General features: G+C 46.8%; 1 protein-coding gene across 1 annotated transcript in view; it reads left to right on the top strand.

Annotated features, from left to right (window-relative positions):
- The window catches only part of OBSCN (obscurin, cytoskeletal calmodulin and titin-interacting RhoGEF), a 224,709-nt gene that overhangs the window by 127,552 nt on the left and 75,416 nt on the right, over positions 1 to 21,741 (top strand). Inside the window, exons 70-84 of the mRNA XM_056857144.1 lie at positions 1,017 to 1,083; positions 4,781 to 4,818; positions 6,261 to 6,374; positions 7,175 to 7,314; positions 8,834 to 9,034; positions 9,992 to 10,074; positions 11,684 to 11,857; positions 13,102 to 13,261; positions 13,571 to 13,687; positions 14,515 to 14,679; positions 16,082 to 16,240; positions 17,200 to 17,377; positions 18,236 to 18,349; positions 19,253 to 19,420; positions 20,230 to 20,332. Coding sequence (XP_056713122.1) covers positions 1,017 to 1,083; positions 4,781 to 4,818; positions 6,261 to 6,374; positions 7,175 to 7,314; positions 8,834 to 9,034; positions 9,992 to 10,074; positions 11,684 to 11,857; positions 13,102 to 13,261; positions 13,571 to 13,687; positions 14,515 to 14,679; positions 16,082 to 16,240; positions 17,200 to 17,377; positions 18,236 to 18,349; positions 19,253 to 19,420; positions 20,230 to 20,332 — 1,981 coding nt within the window. The remainder of the gene's footprint in view (positions 1 to 1,016; positions 1,084 to 4,780; positions 4,819 to 6,260; positions 6,375 to 7,174; positions 7,315 to 8,833; positions 9,035 to 9,991; positions 10,075 to 11,683; positions 11,858 to 13,101; positions 13,262 to 13,570; positions 13,688 to 14,514; positions 14,680 to 16,081; positions 16,241 to 17,199; positions 17,378 to 18,235; positions 18,350 to 19,252; positions 19,421 to 20,229; positions 20,333 to 21,741) is intronic.

Genomic DNA, 21,741 nt, shown 5'->3' with positions numbered 1-21,741 from the left:
AGAATTCAAGTCATAGAATCATAGAGTTGGAAGGAACCGCCAGGGTCATCTAGTCCAACCCCCTGCACAATGCAGGCAATTCACAGCTACCTCCCCTTCACACCCCCAGTGACCCCTACTCCATGCCCAGAAGATGGCCAAGGTGCCCTCCCTCTCATGATCTGCCTAAGGTCATAGAAGCAGCATTGCTGACAGATGGCCATCTCGCCTCTGCTTTACAAATCTCCAGGGAAGGAGCACTTACCACCTCCCGAGGAAGCCTGTTCCACTGAGGAACCGCTCTAACTGTTAGAAAGTTCTTCCTAATGTCTAGACGGAGTAGCGATATGCATTGGCTGGTTTGGGCTCGTATCCCTTAGCTCAGCGTTTCCCTACCTGTGGGGTTGGGACCCAAAAGTGGGTAATGACATCTCTGAAAGTGGGTTGCAGGCCAGCCCTCCCTAGTGGTCACTCCTGCCCTTCCCATTGCTGTCTTTTGTATTTTGGACAGTGAGAACTGACCCTGGAAACAATATCTACCATGTCAAGCATTAGTTGATAATTTCCGAGCACTTTTGCTGAAAGCAAAACATGGGCGTTCCAAAGTGAGAAAGATGAGTGAAATTGTGAACTGACATAGGATCAAAAGGCAAAGGATTAAGAGGGAGACAAGAGAAGCTTCAGGAAAATATAGAGGGACACCTTCAAAGCAATTGTCAAGAAGAAAACAATGTAACCTTCTAATAGATTACTATAGGTAGCCTTGTTAGTCTGTAGAAAAAAGCAAGAGTCCAGTAGCACTGTAAAGACTAACCAAATTTCTGGCAGGGTAGGACCTGTGACTCACAAAAGCTCACACCCTGCCAGAAATTTGGTTAGTCTTTACAGTGCTACTGGATTCTTGCTCTTTTCTACCTTCTAATAGCTGCAGGATTGCTCAGCATATGCCGTAGCAACGCCTGGGTAGAATGGGGAATATTTTCTAGTACCCTGTTATTTGCTCTGAGCCAGAGTTGACTTCTGTTCTTCTCCTGCAGTGAAAGAGGCTGAAGTTCTGACCCAGGAGCGTATGATGGTGACTGAGGCTCTGATGACCACTCTTGGGTAAGTTGGCAGCTGTGGGTCAGAGGTAAGAATGTTGTGAACAACGTTTAAGACGTCACAAAGTTGGGTAGGTCATTATTCCTCTATTAGAATTTGGAAATTGAACCATCATGGATTCAAATTAGCCATGTACAGCAGTAGACATAGTTGCTAGTTTATTCCGGTGACCCCCAGAGGAAGTGTAAGAAGAGCAAAGGGGAGGTGGGTGTCTCCAGGCACTTTTGGGGGCATCTGGATGGGCCAGGCTGGCCTGATCTTGTCAGATCTTGGAATCTAAGCTGGATCAACCCTGGTTAGTACTTGGATAGGGGACCACCAGGGAAGACCAGGGTTGCTGTGCAGAGGCAGGGAGTGGCCAACCACCTCTGAATGTCTCTTGGCTTGACCTGGATGGCTTAGGCTAGCACTATCTTGTCAGATCTCAGAACCTAAGCTGGGTCAGCCCTGGTTAGTGCTTGGATGGGAGACCACCAAGGAAGCCCAGGGCAGGCAACAGGAAACCACCTCTGTTCGTCTCCTGCCTTGAAAATCCTCTGGGGTTGCCATAAGTCAGCTGTGACTTGATGGCACTTTCCACCACCACCACCACCATGCTCTGGGGCTGTAATTGACAACAGTTCCCTGAGGCAAGTCCACAGGTGTATCTGTCTCCTGAGTTGCCTGCTGGGACTGAACTTGGATTGTAAACCATGTCTCCCAGGTCTAAGTTCAACACACTTAGCCATATTGGATTGCAAGCAGTCCCAGCATGAGCCAAGCTTACAATCAATCACCTTCCCTTCCTCTTCCCACAACAGACACCTTGTGAGGTAGGTGGGGCTGAGAGTGTTCAGAGAGAACTGTGACTGGCCCAAGGTTACCCAGCAGGCTTCATGCAAGGAGCGGGGAATCAAAACCAGTTCTCCAGATTAGAGTCCACCGCTCTTAACCACTACACCACTCTGGCCCTGTAACTAGGGAAAATTAGGCTGGTCCAGCCATTGATCAGACTGTGAATTGCCTTCAGGTAGCTTTCTTCCCTTCTCTCTGAGTTTATAAAATGCTCTAAAAGACTCTAGTGGTACTTAATAGAAATAAACAATTCTCTCCCTCTTCACAGATATGAAGAAGGCAAGGAAAGGAAAGACCATGGGTAATGTTGCATAGATGTTCTTCTAAAAAAAATGGGACCTCTTGCTGATCTGAGTGGCTTTTCAGATGTTTGATTAGTTCAAATGCTGAATTTTAACTTCGGGGGTGTACATTTCAGATGCAAACGGCTCTCTGCAAAGGCAGGTTGAGTAAAAGCAGATTAAAAAAATGACCCCTGCCCAGTGTTACCAAAACAGAATACATTCATCCTGTAATGTGGAGGACCCAAATGAGTGGGATGCCAGCAGACCTATTTGTTTAAACCAGGCTCAGTGCAAAGGAAGTATGAAGTGAGGGTGCAGCTTTGTTCTCAGAGAATAAGGGGTGCTAAAGTGAGCAGTACTGAACTATCTCTGTGTGTGAACACATGAACACATGAAGCGGCCTTATACTGAATCAGAGCCTTGGTCCATCAAAGTAAGCGGCTCTCCAGGGTCTCAGGTAGAGGTCTTTCACATCACCTACTTTCCTAGTCCCTTTAACTGGAGATGCCTGGGATTGAACCTGGGACTTTCTGCATGCCAAGCAGATGCTGTACCACTGAGCCATGGTTGGATGCTGGCGAAGCAAGGAGGTCCAAGGTTCAGCTCATGAGTTATCGTGGATGCTATTTTTGCCTGCCATATGGGTTCACAGTAAAGTTTGCAGCATCATATGAATGCATATGAAAACTGTCTTCTACTGATTCAAACCCTTGGTCCATCAAGTTCAGTATTCTGACTGAAAGGGCTCTCCAGGGTCTCAAGCAGTCTTTCCCATCATCTATTTGCCTGGTTCCTTTTACTGGAGATGCCGGGGATTGAACCTGGGACCTTCTGCATGCCAAGCAGATGCTCTACCACTGAGCCACAGTCCCTCCCCTAAGACTCAATTCTGGTAGCACCTAGGGCTGTTGGGGGAAAAAATCGGTAAAATTTGGATTTGGCAAAATTTGGCCTGTTTTGATTTGGGAAATGCCGAATTCCGAACTCCCCTGATTCGGATCCATGGAATTTGGCACTAAGTTCGGAGTTCGGGAAAAAATTCGGCCGAATAAAGCCATTAAAAACACATAACTCGGGACCCCCTGACCCAATCTTCACAAAACGTGGGGGTTCTTGCAAGAAGGGTCCCCTCAAGCTACACTGAAAGTTTGGGACCTCTACCTCCAAACATGCCCCCCCGAGCTGCGGAAAGGCGCAAATGTGCACACGCACCCCCCCACACACACACAGGGATCTCTCTCTCACACAAACAGACACTCTCTCTTTCTCTCCCCGGGCTGCGCAGCAGCTGGGCTCATGCACTCAACCGCGACTGATTGGCCAGAAGAAGACCCGGCTTGGCCACCATTGGCCACGGGGGAATGCTACTAGTTGCTTACTAACTGACGGTTATACTGCTGATTCGGAGCCCCCAAATTTGCTGAATTTATTCGGCGATCGCCCCGAACTCGCTGAATTTGGCTCATTGTTTTCCTGCCTTTTTTTGAATTTGGTTCCATCCGAACTGAAAACCGCCGAATCAGGAGAAATTGGGCTGTTTTTTGGTTTGGGATGAACTGAATCGACAGTCCTAGTAGCACCTTAAAGACCAACTAGATTTCAGATGATGAAGGGAGCTTTGACTCTTGAAAGCTCATACCCCAAAAATCTTGTCGGTCTCTAAGGTCCTCCTGGCCTCGAATCTTGTTCATCTGTTTCAGACCAACACACCTAGCCGCCTGATCCTTCCCTATATGTACCTTCCTTCTCACCAAGCTCGCTTCTGACAACAGATCTCATCTAAGGAGAGAAGCACTAAGTGGGGAAAGAGAATGGAGATGGGGTATCACCTTGTCCCGCACAAACAACTGCATCCCTTTTATGTTCTGCAAAAGCACCCTTACTTAGGCTCTGTATAGTGTCAACACAGAAAGCTGAGGACTTGGGAATGTTTAGTCTGGAGAAGAGGAGGTTGAGGGGGGGACATGATTGCTTTCTTTAAGTATTTGAAGGGCTATCGCTTAGAGGAGGGCAGGGAGCTGTTCCTGTTGGCAGCAGAGGACAGAACTCACAATAATGGGTATACATTACATTATAGGTGGAAAGGTACCAGCTGGATATTTATTAGGAAATTTTCTTTTTACAGTGAGAGTAATTCAGCAGTGGAACTGGCTACCTTGGGAGCTGGTGAGCTCCCCGTCACTGGCAGTCTTCAAGCAGCGGCTGGACGAACATTTGACAGGGATGCTTTGGGCCAGTCCTGCATTGAGCAGGGGGTTGGACTAGATGGCCCGTATGGCCCCTTCCAACTCTGATTCTATGAAATGCTTAAACAAATGGGTCTGCCATTAGAGTTCAGTTTCAGTATCAGGCAGTACCAGTAGTTGCAAGGAGAAAGTGAGGGACAAATGCCACAATACATGTGATGCGAGTCGGATCAGGAGTCCCCCAATACAGCTTGCAGTCAGATATGTGATCGGGGTATTCACCTTCCAAAACTGTTCCTAACTAGAATGGCAGGGCAATAGTGTGGCATCAGTAGTTCTTGTTTTTCTCTTTTCCTTACACATTATGATTTCTGTCTCCCCTTTTTTCTTTTTCAGAGTAGGCATTTCAGCTCACCCTCCTGATGTGAAAAAAGGTAATGGAAAATAGTTATCCCTTCGCTATTTTTTTTTTAAATCTGCATCACAGTTTTCCATTCCTTAAACCTCTGTATTTATCATTTAACAATGGTAATCATGAACTGCCTGCTCAAAAAAAAAATTTTTTTTCCAATGGGAAACAGAAGAGGAATGGGACTTATAAAGAGGGAAATAACCTCATTATATCATTAACACTTTTGAAAGGGTGAACTATAAATTAACATTTACAGTCCTATTACAGCACATTCCTGACTTCTGAGGACTAAAGATTGTCTACAAGTTGTTAAAGTCCTCAGGAGACCAGGAAGGGGCTGTGCTGGCGTTGGGGCCCCCCACGCCAGTGTCCGGGCTACTTATGGCACCGTAAGTGGCCCCAACGCCGGCGGGGAGGTTAGCTGGAATGCCGGCATGGACCTTTATGCCGGTAGGACACATTTCGGCCTATTTGGCCTTCCTCAGTGGTCAGTTGAAACCCATGTAAAACATACACACATATTTACAGATATATAAGCATACACAGACAATTATATATCTGAGTAGGCATGTATAGGTTGTATGGTATATTTCCAATTATACAAACATCTGGTTAGATTGTCTACAAGTTGTTATACTGGGCTGCATATGTCTCCCATATAAAACGTGTGTGCAATTATCAACCTGGTAAAACAGTGTCTGGCATGTGGTTACAGTATATCAACCTTAGGAAATGCCATTGTGCTTTTTTGACTATCTTTAAAAATATTTTTTCTCTTGACGTGCCTTAAATAAATTATATTTTCACTATCAATTTATCTTATTTATCCCACCCAACCTTGGGGACCCAACAACACATCCGGAAACAAAAATGTTTTGCACCAGGTTTATACATTTCTGATATAATACCTTGTAAAGTGCATTTCTGGATAAGTTTTTTAAAATAATCATGTTTTTAAATAATCACGTCTTGTATATTTTGACCACAGTTCTGTCCCAAAAGGCCAAAACGTGTATGGTCTATTGGTCATTTATATTTTGTATATCATCAGCAGTGTTTTTTGTAACTGTTTATGCTGGTCGTTTGTACATACCCTGTATTCCAGGCCCAGTGTTTTAATCCATTTTATTGTGTACACATAATAAATATATTATTTTATAAGAATTTTTAGTTTCCAGCTCAACTCTTAGGTTTCTCGTACTTTCCTGGTTGAGTTCTTTCCCCCCTTTTTTGGTTGACTATATGGATTTCTGGCCTTCTTGCTTGAGATATTTCTAAATTGCCTGTCTTCATAAAAAGAGACCAGGCTGTTCTTATGGGACTGTCTGAAATGATCTCAATAACTGTGTCTTTGATGTTCTCTTTTAAAGTGCTACTTTATACTCTGGGTGGTGTTTTTGGGTGGGAGAAGGGCATTTGCTGATGCATCAATGCTCTTTATTCACCACTTTCTCCCTTTGGCAGGCGAAAGAGAAGCCACCAAGGGCCAATTCTCACTTGCCGAAGTTGGGACGGAGGAATTCCTCCAGAAACTGACGTCACAGATCACAGAAATGGTCTCTGCAAAGATAAGCCAAGGTAAGAAGTCAACCAGCCCTAATTATTTCGGTCAGGTGTGAGGCAGAGATCTGGGAGACCCGGATTCAACTCCCCACTCTGCCATGGGAACTTGCAGAGTGACCTTGGGCGAGTCTCAACCTCGACCCTAGCTAGTATTTGGATGGGTGACCTCCAAGGGATACCAGGGGCACGACGCAGAGGCAGGCAATGGCAAACCACCTCTGAACACCTCTTGCCTTGAAAACCCTACAGGGTCACAATAATTCAGCTGTGAGTCTACTAGCACCTTATTTTTGATGTGAGTCTACTAGCACCCTAAGAGACCAACAAGATTTTCAGGGTATGAGCTTTCTAGAGCCAAAGCTTCTCTCATCAGATATCTGATGAAGGGAGCTTTAACTTTTGGAAGCTCATACCCCCAAAGCCTTGCTGGTTCACACTTCAAAAACCTTGCTGGAGATATAGTGGTATAGTGGTTAGGAGTGGTGGACTCTAATCTGGAGAACTGGGTTTGATTCCCCACTTGTCCACATGAAGCCTTCTGGGTGACCTTGGGCTAGGCACAGTTCTCTCCGAACTCCCTCAGCCTCACTTACCTCACAAGGTGTCTCTTGTGGGGTGGGAAAGGGAAGGCGATTGTAAGCCGGTTTGATTCTCCTTAAAAAGGTAGAAAAAACTGGGGTCTAAAAACTAATCCTCCTTCTTCGTCTCTAAGGTGTGACTGGACTCGAATCTAGCTGTTCTACTAGAGTCCCATGCAACTACCCTCTAAAACTCTTTTTGATGTGTGACTTTTAATCATTATCCTTCCATTCCAGCCACACTTCGGGTCCCTGGAGCCGACAGTGATGACGAATCAAAAACGCCGTCCCCATCTCCTCGACATGGCAGATCCCGGCCTTCATCAACCGCTCAGGAGTCTTCCTCAGAATCTGATGAAGGGGATGCAAGAGGAGAGGTACCATGTCTGTATAAATAAAGTTTGCACAACCATTCTTGAGGGAAAGAATTTCAACAATCACAGCATGTTCTTCACGCCACGTGATTCTCAGATGATTAAAGGGAACTGCATTTTCATCTCACGGGAGTTGGGTGGATAGTTGTTGCTAAACTGACTCCAAGGAGTAAGAGATACAAAACAACACACCCTGTTGTGGTTTCTGGAGGCAAGTTTTAAAATAGAGGATCCTCTGTTTAGAGGATAGGAGGTCAATTAAACGCACCTGAAACAGTGTTTTCAAGGCTTTTGATTTCTTTACGGTTCTGAGAAGCTGATTTATAATTCTGATTGAATGAGATTAGCAACACTCAGTACTTCCCCTAGCTGCCACAAATTATTATGGGCTCCCTGAAGAGGTGAGAGGGGACCCCTCCTTTGAGATCTTCAGGAGGCACTGCAAGTCCTGCTTGTCTGCTAGGGCTTTTGAGGGGGTTTGAATGGCAGCCATCTTTAAGAGGGGGAGGGAGTAGGGTTGCCAGATACCAAGTAATGTTAGGCTGCCTGCTGCTCCTCAGCTGGCCGGCAGGCGGAAGCAGGCCAGCTGAAGGGGGAGCAATTAATGTCACTTCCAGGTTTACCCTAGAAGTGACGGGGATGCTCTAGCCCAATCCTCCAAAAACTCTATGGTTTCCATAGAGTTTTTGGAGGAATGTGCTAGAGCATCTTTGTCACTTCCAGGGTAAACCCAGAAGTATTGTGTCGGCTGGAGGATTTGCTATTTTATTCTGGTTGACCGTATTTTTCGCTCCATAGGACGCACCTTTCCATAAGACGCACCTAGTTTTTAGAAGAGGAAAACAAGAAAAAACCTTGTTTTCCTCCTCTAAAAACTTGTCTTATGGAGCGAATGCCGGCTGGGCGTGTGCGCGTCGGGACAGCGCGAGCCGGCGTTCCCCACCCCGACGGCCAGCTGGGAGGCGGGCGGGGCGCACAGAGCCAGCTGGGCGCGTGCGCGTCAGGACGGCCTGAGCCGGTGTTCCCTGCCCCGACGGCCAGCTGGGAGGCGGGCGGGGCCACACAGAGCCGGCTGGGCGTGTGCGCCGGCTTGTTCTGTGTGGCCCTGCCCGCCTCCCAGCTGGCCGTTGGGGCGGGGAACTCTGGCTTGCGCCGTCCCAATGCGCACACACCCAGCCGGCATTCGCTCCATAAGACGCACAGACATTTCCCCTCACTTTTGAGGAGGAAAAAAGTGCGTCTTATGGAGCAAAAAATACGGTTATTGGAAATGTTTTTCACTATTATTGTAAGCTGCCTTGAACCACAAGGAACGGCGGGATATAAATGTTTTAATAAATCAATACATATTTCATGGAAGTGGGCAAATAAAACCAGCTGACCACCACAGGAGCTGTGGAGGCCATTTCTCTGCATATATCAGTTTCCAGGGGCCTACAGCACAATTCGTGTGTATGTTATCCTCTTTGCATCTCAGTTCTTTTTGCTTTCTCTTTATAATTAATATGACTTTTGCCTGCAGATTTTTGACATCTACATGGTCACTGCTGACTATACTCCCATGGGGGCTGACCGTGAGACTATCACACTGAAAGAAGGGCAGTATGTAGAAGTCCTGGATTCCGCTCATCCTCTGAAGTGGCTGGTTAGGACCAAACCCACCAAATCTAGCCCCTCCAGGCAAGGCTGGGTTTCTCCAGCCTACTTGGATAAGAAATTAAAGGTGAGACTGATCCCTGGGTTTGCTTTCCCCCTTCCCGAAAACGGATTAATCGGTTAATCGGTAAGTAGGCAAAACTTCCTTTGAAATTCCTTTGAAATGTGGTGTTGGAGGAGAGTGTTACAGATACCATGGACTGCCAAAAAACAAACCAGTGGGTTATAGATCAAATCAAGCCTGAACTGTCCCTAGAAGCTAAAATTACTAAAGTGAGGCTGTCGTACTTTAGTCACATTGTAAGAAGAGAAGAGTCACTGGGAAAGCCAATAATCCAAGAAAAAGTTGAAGGCAGCAGGAAAAAAGGAAAACCCAACATGAGATGGATTGACTCTATAAAGGAAGCCACAGCCCTCAGTTTGCAAGACCCGAGCAAGGGTGTTAACGACAGTACGTTTAGGAGGACATTGATTCATAGGGTTGCCATGAGTCAGAAGCAACTCCATGGCACTTATCACACACAGGCGAAATTTGGTTTTGTGTCTTCCGTCTGTGAGTTTCCTTGGTGAAGTTGACGTGTCAGAATCGCATATATTTCTACCCTTGTCTTAAACCTGAGAAAGAATCATCATAAGATCCATCGGCCAATGTCAGGGGTCCCCACACTTTTTGAGCCCTTGGGCACCTTTGGAATTCTGATGCAGGGTGGCGAGTGCAACCACAAAAAGGCTTCCGTGGGAGATGGAGCCATACACACACCCAGAGGAAATCCAAGTGCAGGGGGAAAGGGGGGCAAGAGTAAGGGTTACTCCCAGGAAAAGTCATTTGGATTGCACTATGAAGAATTCGCTTGACCTAAAGCATCCAGGTATTGAGAGCAAGCGGGCTGTAGTGGTTAAGAGTAGCGGACTCTAATCTCATATCAGAGGCTCTCCATGGTAGCTGGTGGTTGTTGATGTATCCACAGAACACCCAGTCTGGACCAATCCCACAAAACCCTGACATTTATTTCCTTTGTTTCAGCTGTCCACCGAATGGGGGGTACCAGAGGTTCCAGAGTTCCCGGGGGAGTCCGTTTCAGAGGATGACTACAAAAAGAAATTGAGGTGAGCCCTTCCTGATAGGTCCTTCCTAGGGGTGGGGGAAAGGTTTACTTTCTTTTTTCCTCTATGCTGTTGTTATCAGGCCTTCCCTATCTGTAGTAAGTACACGGGAACTTAGACGAGTATGTGAAGCTGCCTTATCAGAGCCTGCTCTCTACTGAGGTGAGGTAAGGCGGTCGTTTCCATTGGCTCATTGGCTCCTTGACCTCTGCCACCACCTCTTTCTCTGCTGTCAACCCCAATTCACCCCTAGCCCTGTAGCTCGAGCAGCTAATTCTCCTTCCCTGCTCACTCCTATGGTTGCCAAATCCATTCTGGGAAATCCCTGGAGATCTGGGGGCAGTGCCTGTGGAGGGGAGAATTTGGGAAAGGCTTTCACCTGGAATCTGTGGTATGCCATAGAGCAGCAGTTCCCAAACTTTTTGAGTCATGGAGCACTTTTCAGGAGAGAAATTCGTCATGGAGTACTAATTTTCACCTAGCACCTATATACTAAACTGAAAGATAGTAGTATTTTTCTTCCCAATCTCTTCACGGAGCACTAGGAGATGTTTCGCAGAGCTCCAAGTGCTCTGTGGAGCACAGTTTGGGAACCGCTGCCATAGTTGGTTCTTGTAGGTTATCCGGGCTTTGTTATCGCTGCCATAGTGTTTGCCCTCTGAAGCTGACATTTTCTCTAGAGGGAGAGATCTCTGTAGTATGGATGTCAGTTTTAAGTGCAGGAGAGCTCCAGGCCCCACCAGAAGGCCGATAATCCTACTCACTCTGGGCATCTTTCAATTCAGTGCAACAAGCCACCTGTGCCCAACAGGTAGGGTTGCCAGGTGGGTGGTTTCAGTGGGCAATTGCCCGCCAATCCACCCAGCAACTCAAGAGCAGGGATTGCACACATGCACGTCTGCACGCCATGTGTTCACGTCACTTCTGGGTTTACCCCCAGAAGCACCACAACGCCATGGCTGCTTTAGCACTCAACCCCCACCCCCGAATGCCAGTGTTTCGGGGGTTTGTGTGCTAAAGCAGCCATGGCGATGCGGCACTACCAGGGGTAAATCCAGAAATGAAGTCGTCACAGCCGTGCATGTTCACACTGTGGCCAACTAGGTGCCTCTAGGAAGCCCACAAACAAGACAACTGCCACAGTGTTATCCTGCCTGTGTTCCAAAGAACCTAATATAACAGGCATGCTCCTCTGATCTTGGAGAGAATAGGTATGCATCATAGTCAATTCCATTTTGACTAGTAGCCCTGAAAAGCCCTCTCCTCCGTGAACATGTCTACTCCCCTCTTAAAGCCTTCCAAGTTGGCAGCCATCACCACATCCTGGGGCAGGGGGTTCCACAAAATTTACACAAATACATCTAATTCTCCAGGAAGCATTTGGGTGATAGAAAACATGCATCAAAAGCACCTCAACCTCTAAGGATTTTTTTTCATTCCTACTGGGTTAAATTCTCATGAAGCCAATGGAAATGAGGGGGGAGCTGCTGTGTTTTGTGTGGCTGATGGCAGAGTTTCTTTCCTGAAGTGTGGAAATCGTGGGATGAGATTTAAGTCTCTCGGTGTGCTGGGATTATTTGTGCTTATCTTGCTGTTCTCCTTGGCTGCCAAGCCTCATTATTCAGGACATGCTGAACTCGGAGGAGGAGTTTGTAAAGGACTTGCAGTTCCTACAGACCCATCATATCCAGTACACAGAGACCTGCCCCTACATCCCAGCCGCCGTGTCCAACCAGAAGCTCATAATCTTCAGGAATGTCACTGAGATCACTCACTTCCATTCCAAGTATGTAAATCCAATTGATATTCAACGGGCCATCTGCCCTCACCCTTCTTCTACCCTTTGCCGGGCTGGCAAAGAAGTGAGGTGGGAGAGCCAGCGAGGTGTAGTGGTTAAGAGTGGTGGACTCTAATCTGGAGAACTGGGCTTGATTCCCCATTCCTCCACATGCAGCCTGCTGGGTGACCTTAGGCTAGTCACAGTTCTCTCCAAACTCTTTCAGCCTCACCTACCTGACAAAGTGCCTGTTGCGGGGGGTGGGGAGGGAAGGCGATTGTAAGCCGCTTTGAGAATCCTTAAAAAACCAACTCTTCTTCTAAATAGATCTAGGGTTAGATCTGAAGATTATCATTTCTGCCTCCCCTCATTTGTTTATTTAAAATATTTCTACGCCCCCCCCTTTCCACCCCAATAGGGACCCCAAACAGGGTCCTCAATTATTATAGCCCCCTGCATCACCAAAACCCTCCTGAGGGACGGGAGTCTCCTAGGAACAGTGTGGACTGCATCATGGGGGGTGAAACTTGAGATGTAGAACAGGGAAATTTACCTCCATGACAATCATGTATTCCACCTTGTGTCAGCAGGAGCGCCTTCTGTTGGTTCAAGGGCATCTTTGGGTCCACCTCAAATTATTTTGCATTGTGTGCGTGTTAAGTGCTGTCAGGTCACTTCTGACTTGGCGAATCTATGAATTAATCGCCTCCAAAATGTCCTGTCATTAACAGCCTTTCTCAGGTCCTGCAAACCTTTTGCGTTACAACCCATACATTCAGTGATCAATTGTATTTTTCATTCAGAATAAATGACGAAAATTCAGCAAATTTCACATAAATGTCATTTGTTTGCAGGTTCTGACAAGTTCTTCCCCCCACACCTCCTCCGTTTAGAATTGTCTTCACTGTTTTGCTTTGTCTTAAATCAGGGTGTTGAACTCAATTGTTACCAGGGCCAGATATGACATAAATGTCACTTGATCGGGCCGGGCCATGCCTCGCCAGCCCAGATCGAGAGGAGGGGTGGCTGCCTCAGCTGGCTTGTGTACCGGATAAAAGCTCTCAAGGGGCTGGAGATGGTACAGGGACCACCATGTCTTTGCATGGCTCCAGTTCATTTCGACACGAATTTCTTGGGAGTATTCGTATTGCAATAGCTGTCAAACCTGCTCCCGTCTTTGCGGGAGAGGCAGCTGTAGTCAGGAAGTGAAACATTCGATTGTCAAAGTCTCCCCTTCTTCCTGTTCTTCACAGCACCTTCTTTCCAGAGCTTCAGAAATGCGACACTGACGATGACGTGGCTATGTGTTTCATTAAGAACGAGGGGGACTTTGACAAGTACATCCAGTACCTGGTGGGTCGGATACAGGCCGAGTCTGTCGTTGTCAGCAAAACTGTTCAGGAGTTCTATAAGGTAAGGAGCAAGTGTGGTGCAGTTTTTAATGTGTGCGACTAGGATCTGGAGGCCCTGCTTCCAATCCCCCTTCTGCAGTGAAGCTTGCTGGTTGACCCTGGACCAATCACAGTCTCTGTCTCTCTTGAGAGCCAGCATTGTGTAGTGGTTTGGAGCAGTGGACTCTAATCTGGAGAACCGGGTTCGATTCCCCACTCCTCCACATGAGCAGCAGACACTAATTTGGTGAACCGGATTTGTTTCCCCGCTCCTCCACATGCAGCCTGGAATTTCCAGTAAAATCCGTACTGTTGTTCTTTTCAACCCCAGCGATATACAGAAGAAATGTTATCTATTGAAGACCCTTCTCAACCACCGGTGCTTCCGCTGCAGCACTATCTAGAGAGACCAATAAACAGGATCCAGAAGTATCAAATTATAATCAAGGTCAGAAGTTTTTCTTTATGGTTTGGTGTGATTTTTTGTGTCATTTTGGGGGAGAGTGGAGGGAGGCATTTCCCCCCTCTATTGACTATAACCCTAATTGATTCTCCTGGCTTCACACAGATTATTTTCTGACACAGACAGTGCATAAAATATTTTAAATGGCTTTTTGATTTCCCAGAATGTTTAATTCCCCCTCCCTCTATTTGCTTTAGTTAAAATGCTTTCTATGGAAAGTCACGTGGCACTGCCTTTGAAAACCTATTGGATATTTCTGTTGGTTCAAAATGTAGCAGCCAGGTTATTGCAGGGGGTGAGATACACGGATTGCATCAACTCTATGCTGAAAGATCTGAACCGGCTGCCCATATGTCCAGGCACAATTCAGAATGAATGTTCTTACCCTAAAGCCCTAAAGGGCTTGGGAGCAGGGTACCTGAAGGACCGCCCCCACCCATTTTATCCTGCCTGCCACTTAAGACCCTCTTCTGCTCTCTATGCCCCCTGCCTTCTGAGGTGAGATAGGTGGTGACCAGAGACAGGGCTTTTTCAGTGGTGGCCCCTTGCCTTTGAAACGCCCTCCCCCTTGAGCCTCACCTGGTGCCTACCCTACGTTCTTTTAAGTGCCTGACTAAAGCATTCCTTTTAACCCAGCTTTGCTTTTTATGGGTGCATTTTAGTGGTTTTATATTATTATCTCAGTTGTAAGCTACCTCAAGGTGGTCTCTGGAGAGGCGGCATGCAAATTTTCGAAAGAAAGAAAGAATCCCTAAATTAGATGATGTAGGATTGTATGCATTGGACAAATTCCTGTCGTCTCCCCCTCCCAGGAATTAATCCGAAACAAAGCAAGGAGCAATCAAAACTGTGCGCTTCTGGAGCAGGCTTATGCTATCGTATCTGCGCTCTCACGGCGAGCAGAAGACAATCTGCACGTGTCACTCATTGAGAACTATCCAGGAACCCTAGAAATCCTCGGAGAGCCCATCCGACAGGTAACAGAAGCCACAGAGTCTTATTCTGAGCAGTGATAAACAGGAATCTTGTGGCATCTAAAATATTTTTGCAGCCTCTCTTCGGCTGGTGTCTTCCTGCACATTTCATGAAGGCACATTTCAGGAGGGCACATTTCAGGAGGGCTTTAAGAGGGGAGTGGACATATTCATGGAGGAGAGGGTATTCATAGCTGTTAGTTAGAATGGATGCTAGTCATGCTGCATACCTATTCTCTCTAGTATCAGAGGAGCAGGCCTATTATTTTGGGTGCGGTGGAACACAGGCAGGATGGTGCTGCTACACTCATCTTGTTAGTGGCTTCCTAGAGGCACCTGGTTGGCCACTGTGTGAACAGACTGCTGGACTTGATGGGCCTTGGTCTGATCCAGCAGGGCCTTTCTTATGTTCTTATGTTTCACTCCCTCTTTTGTGCTTCGCTTTGAAGGGGAAGGTGTTGAATGGTATGGACCATCACGTGGGAGGGAGAAGCTAGAATGGACATGGGGAGAGAAACTCAAAGTTAGGGCTATGCATGGAAATGGTGGGGATCTGCCTCGATCTTGCCTCGAAGCAGAGTTTAAATTTGTTATAAAACAGCATCCTAGAACTGTGGGGAAAGAAGAAGGCAGGAGTGAAGTCACTTCTGAAGGTTGGTAAAATCATGAATAATGCAAAGGAAGCCCCAAAGCAGTCCCGCAGGGATTGTGAGCTAAATACCCCTGCGTAAATGGCCATGGTGATCTCTCACGGGGTTTTCAAGACAAGAGATGAATAGAGGTGGTTTGCCACTGCCTGCCTCTGCATAACAGCCCTGGACTTTTTTGGTGGTCTCTCATCCAAGTACTAACCAGAGCCGACCCTGCTTAGCTTCCAAAATCTGACACAATCAGGCTAGCCTGGGCCATCCAGGTCAGGGCAAGATTTTGTGGACTAAGCCAGAAAAGCTTACGCTGGAATAAAATGCAGTGGCTGAATGGTATGGCTACCTCTGTGGATTTTTACTGAGCGGTAGAGGTGTGCATCAGGTAAAGCCGAACCCCCCCCCCAAATACCTTTCTGGTATTGGGGGGTTATTTAAAAAAAATGGCAGCAACCAGAGGGAGCCGAAAAGTGGATACCAAAAATTGCTGAATTTATTCAGCATTATTTAGGGAAGCTTTGAGACTCATTAAAAGTTAGAGAAAATGTGGGTATAAAAACCAACTCTTCTTTTTCTTCAGGTAGTCATTGATGGGGCCTTAAGAGGGGAGGGCAGAAAGCAGCCAGGTTCCTGTCTTCCCTGCCGGGACCCAGCTCAGTAAAAATTCCTTTTCCTGAAGAGCACTTGCATTGAACTGGAGCTCTCCTGACGTCTGCCAAGGGTCAGCAGCTCTGCTAACTGAATTTCCCTTGTCTTTTCAGGGTCAGTTCATTGTGTGGGAGGGGGCACCTGGATCCAGAATGGCCTGGAAGGGCCATAAGCGGCACGTCTTCCTCTTCAAGAACTACCTCTTGGTGTGCAAGCCCAAACGAGACACCAAGACAGACACTTACAGCTACAGCTTCAAGAACATGATGAAGGTTGGGCTGTTCTTTCTTTCTTTCTTTCTTTTTTTTACTTGTCAACTGTAATCTCTCTCCCTGCCTTCTTTCCCAACTCGAACTGGCACCTTGCATGGCTGCAATTTAGCTTTAGAAAACACTTAAGAAGATCTGGTGATCTTCCAAGAGTTTGTCTAGAACAGGAGAGCCAGCATGGTGTAGTGGTAAAAAGCAGCAGTTTGGAGCGGTAGCTTCTGATCTGGAGAAACGGGTTTGATTTCCCACGCCTCCACATTAGTGGCAAACTCTAATCTGGTGAACTGGATTGGTTTCCCCGCTCCTACACACGAAGCCAGCTGGGTGACCCTTGGTAAGTCACAGCTCTCTTAGAGCTCTCTCAGCCCGACCAACCTCACAGGGTGTCTGTTGTGGGGAGGGGAAGGGAAGGCGATTGTAAGCCAGTTTGAGTCTCCCTTAAGTGGTAGAGAAAGTCGGCATATAAAAACTAACTCTTCTTCAAATGTAAGGCCCATGAGCCAGATCTGGCCCCTTAAGAGCTCTTATCCAGTCCGCAAGCCAGCGGAAGCAGCCACCCCCCTCCTATCCCAATCTGGGTTGGCGAGGCATGGCCAGGCCTGACCAAGTGACATTTATGTCATATCCAGCCCTCATAACAAATGTGTTTGACATCCCTGGTCTAGAATTTGTAGATCAATGCATCCAAAGTAGAGGCAAGCTCAGAGTAGTTGTGTGTTTGATGCTATAGGTGGCGTTCCAGAGACAGTTTGACAAATGCATGCACACACACACATACACAAAACCTTGCAGGGATTCTACGGCAAACTTCAGTGCATAGGTTTAGAGTTAAGATCTCTTTAGCTATTCATTTACCTTATTTCCAGCCTGCTTGTCTCCAAAGGACTCAAGGTTGGTTGTATGGTTCTGTAATTTGAGCCGATGCCATACTTAACTTTTAACATCCCTCTCCATCTTTCCAGCTGTCAAACATAGATGTCAATGATCTGGTAGAAGGGGATGACCGAGCATTTGAGATTTGGCACGAGCGGGAAGACTCGGTCCGTAAATATGTGTTTCAAGCCCGGACCGTCATTATCAAGAACTCTTGGGTGAAGGAAATCTGTGGTATCCAGCATCGGATCAGCCTGCCGGTGTGGGGTAAGTTTGTCTGAGAAAGCGGAATCTCTTGTCCCTAAGGTTCTTTGCTGTGTGCCTCTTCTGGTTAACCTTCCTCTTCAGCATGTCCTTACCATGCATCTTGGTGCAGGAGGAAGAAGGGCATGCTGTCAAGTGGCAACCTGACTCATGGTGTCCTCTGCCAAAGGTGGTTTGCCATTGCCTTCCTCAATGTGAGCCCCTTGGAACAGAGTGGTAAGCTGCAGTACTGCAGTCAAAAGCTTTGCTCACAACCTGAGTTTGATCCCGACGGAAGTTGGTATCAGGTAGCCGGCTCAAGGTCAACTCAGCCTTCCACCCTTCTGAGGTTGGTAAAATGAGTTCCCAGCTTTCTGGGGGTAAAGTGTAGATGACTGGGGAAGGCAATGGCAAACCACCCCAGAGAACATAGTCTGCCTAGTAAACGTCAGGATGTGATGTCACCCTATGGGTCAGGAATGACCCAGTGTGATTCCCCATTCCTCCACATGAGCGGCGGAGGCTAATCTGGTGAACTGGATTTGTTTCCCCACTCCTACCCATTAAGTCAGCTGGGTGACCTTGGGCCAATCACACTCTTTCAGCCCCACCTACCTCACAGGGTGTCTGTTGAGGGGAGGGGAAGGGAAGGTGATTGTAAGCCGGTTTGAGTCTCCCTTAAGTGGTAGAGAAAGTCAGCATATAAAAACCAACTCTTCTTCTTTTCCTTAATGTAAGCGACCCCAATCTTCTTAGTGGTCTCCCATCCAAATACTGACCACGGCCAACCCTGCTTACTCCCAAGCCCTGACAAGCTTGAACCAAATTGGGCTAATCTGGCTTCTTGGTGAACAACCCTGATTTAAATCTGTTTTCTTTCAGATCCACCAGAGTTTGAGGAGGAGCTGGCGGACTGTACAGCTGAACTCGGTGAAACCGTCAAATTAGCGTGCCGCGTAACAGGAACTCCCAAGCCGGGTGTCAGCTGGTATAAAGGTATTACTAATGCTGGCTGAGCATGTTCGCTTTTCTGGGATATTCGGCAACCTCTGCATCCAAATACCTAGCAGTCAGTTTGACTATTCTTCAGTAATGTTTAAGTAGCCCAACTCACTGGCCTTTCAACTCTGAGCTCCATGGTGTAATTTTATTTTTTTAATTTATTTAAAACATTTCAATGGTGCCTTTCCACCCAAATAGGATCCCCAAGCCAGCAACCATCAAACATTAAAATGTTTAATTATTGAAAAAGATTTAAAATAAAGAATTTGTGAAGGTGCTATCAAGTCACAACTGATTTATGGCAACCCTATAGAGTTTTCAAGGCAAGAGACGTTCAGAGGTGGGCTTCATTGGTGGTCTCCTATCCAAAGACTAACCAGGGCTGGCTCTGCTTAGCTTCTGAGATCTGATGAGATCGGGCTAGCCTGGGCCAACTAGGTCAGGCCTAGAGACATAGAGAGGTGGTTTGCCGTTGCCTGCCTCTGTGTAGCAACACTGGACTTCCTTGGTGGTCTCCTATCCAAGTACTAAATAGGGCTGCCTCTGCTTAGCTTCTGATGAGATCGGGCTAGCCTGGACCGTCCATGTCAGGGCAATTAACTACCCCATAGGGTTTTCAAGGCAAGAGAAGTTCAATAGAGGTTTGCCATTGCCTTCCTCTGCATAGCATCGCTGGTCATTGTTGATGGTCTCCCATCCAAGGACTAGCTAGGGCTGGCTCTGCTTAGCTTCTGAGATCTGAGTAGATTGGGCTAGTCTAGGCTCTTCAGGTCAGGGCAAAATAAAGTGTATGTACAGTAATTAAACACAAACATATAAATACACATAGCTCTGAAAACCAGGGTCGAGGCCAATGACGGTTATTGCAAAACTGGGTCCTTTTGTTTTGTCTGAAAGATGGTAAACCAGTGGAGGTGGATCCTCATCACATTATCATCGAAGATCCTGACGGTTCCTGCACTTTGATCCTTGACAACTTGGCAGGTGTCGACTCAGGACAATATATGTGCTATGCTGCCAGCCCTGCCGGAAATGCCAGTACCCTGGGAAAGATCTTTGTTCAAGGTAAAGGATTGTGCATTTCAAAGAACTGCTGATAATATGCCTGTTGTGCAGTGCATGGAAATATCCAGGCATCATGTGATGAGGTAGCTGGAAGTTCTCACTGAAGTCAGTTCGTATTTGCATATGGGTCAAACGTGTGATATAAACCTCTTGGTCATGCAAAATGGGTGCACCTTGATAGCTGCCACTTAATCCCATAGGGCAGGGGTGTCGAACTCATTTGTTACGAGGGCTGGATATGACATAAATGTCACTTGGTTGGGCTGAGTTATGCCTTGCCAGCCCAGATTGAGAGTGGGGTGGTGGTGGTTGCCTTACCTGGCTTGCGGGCAGAATAAGAGCCCTCAAGGGGCCAAATCCAGCCTGTGGGCCATATGTTTGACACCTCTGCCATAGGGTTACTTCCAACCAGTTTTTCTTCTGGTGGAAAGGAAAGATGGGTCCACTTAAACAGTTTATTCTGGGAATCATGGGACCTTGGTGTACAAAAGCCATGTAGTATTGGGTGTATGGTAAGGAAGAGACTTGGGTGAGATTCAGTAGAAAAGCTGTCTGGATCTAACCCATAATCTGGTTGTTTCCTTCTCTTTCCTCCATTTTCTTCCAAAGCTGCTCAGTCATCCTGTGTGCAGATCAACCGTACGGCTCTTAACGGTTAAAACCACACCCAACAAATTCGCGCCACAGCAAGGCTTTCCTCTGTCAGCAGTCTAGCCATAGGTTGTTCTCAGCTTGCTTGAGTGTATATCCAGTAGGGTTTTCAAGCCATGTGGTATCAGATATGCATCAGGCTTAATCTTGCTTTCTAGTTCCTCCACGGTTTGTGAACAAGATTAAACATGCGTATTATGCTGATGGTGAAGATACGCAGTTCACGTGCACCATTGAAGGAGCGCCTTTTCCACAGATCAGGTGAGTTGTCCTGCCCTTATTTCATCACATTAAAATTGCTTATTTACTTAATTTATACCCCATCTTTCTCCCCAGTGGGGACCTAAAGTGGCATACATAGTTCTCCTTTCCTCTGTTTTATCCTTACAATAACCTTGTGAGGTAGTTTCATGGGGTAGCTGCATTGGTGCACACTAGAACAGCTAGATTTGAGTCTAGTAGCCCCTTAGCAATACTGACAAAGGGAGCTTTGGCTCTCGAAAGCTCCTACCCTGAAACGTGTGTTGGTCTCTACCGTGCTATTGGACTCGAATCTTCCTGTGAGGAAGAGTATGTGACTGGCCCAAAATCCCCCAGCAAACGTGCATGGCAGAGTGGAGATATGAACCTGTGTCTCCCAGTTTCTACTCCAACACGAACCACTACACCACAACAGCTTTATTGGAGGGGCTCTATTCTCGAACACCAAGGGATCAATGTGTCTGTATTTGTGGATCCTCAACTCTGGAAGACCTGCCTCACTACATCCTATTTTGCCCATTCTATGTAGGCCCCAGGGCTAAATTTTGGCAGGAATATTATCCGGTATCAATACACACTCAGATGCAGATAAAATTATATTTCTGCTATCTGATTTTGATGCATATGCATCATATAAAATTTCTTTGTATACTCTCGCTGCAAAGAAAATAAGGTCTAACATGATATCGGAAGGAGCAGTCATTTATCTTTTAAATTGAAATGTTTCAGTATATTCCATTTAATATTTTACTTGCAAATCCAGTATTTATTTAATTAATTATATTTCCAACCCACCCTCCCCGGCCGAAACCAGGCTCGGGCGGGGGGGACGGGACAAGAATAAAACCACAAAGCATGCATATAAATATCAATTAAGAAAACCAAGTAAAACATCAAATCGTAGGTACAAATTCCCAGTTATTAACCAGATTATTAAAATAGATGGCGCACAACTTACTGCAGTGCCCGCTGTAGCAAGAAATGACATAGCAAAGTAGGCCGGACACCCCCATATAAATACCAGTTGTGCAGAAAACGGGGAGGGAAGGATTGGGAGGCCAGCATTGATGAACCACCTGCGGCTGTCTTCAATTTTAGGCCTGGTGGAAAAGTTACATGTTCTGTCTTCTGGGGGCTGATGAAAAGGGTTTTTTGTGGTTCTTTCCCCAAATAATTATGCACCTGGGTTGGTTCCCTACGGAAGAGAGAGCGCTGGAGATGCAGCATTTTGTTGTGTTTGCTTTCTTTACGATAGATTGTACACTGGGCTGGCATCAGCATACCCTGAGGTGGGGCAGCTACCCAGGCCTTCTAGCAGGCCTCATGGCTGCCAACTCTCCCCCCATTCACAAGTGGAGGGGCCGTGGCTCAGTGGCAGAGCATCTGCTTGGCATGCAGAAGGTCCCAGG

The sequence above is a fragment of the Euleptes europaea genome, chromosome 11 (genome assembly GCF_029931775.1).
Source record: "Euleptes europaea isolate rEulEur1 chromosome 11, rEulEur1.hap1, whole genome shotgun sequence".
In the NCBI taxonomy this organism is placed as follows: domain Eukaryota; kingdom Metazoa; phylum Chordata; class Lepidosauria; order Squamata; family Sphaerodactylidae; genus Euleptes; species Euleptes europaea.
The sequence above is the reverse complement of the archived record's forward strand: the minus strand, read 5'-3'. Positions and strand labels throughout refer to the sequence as shown.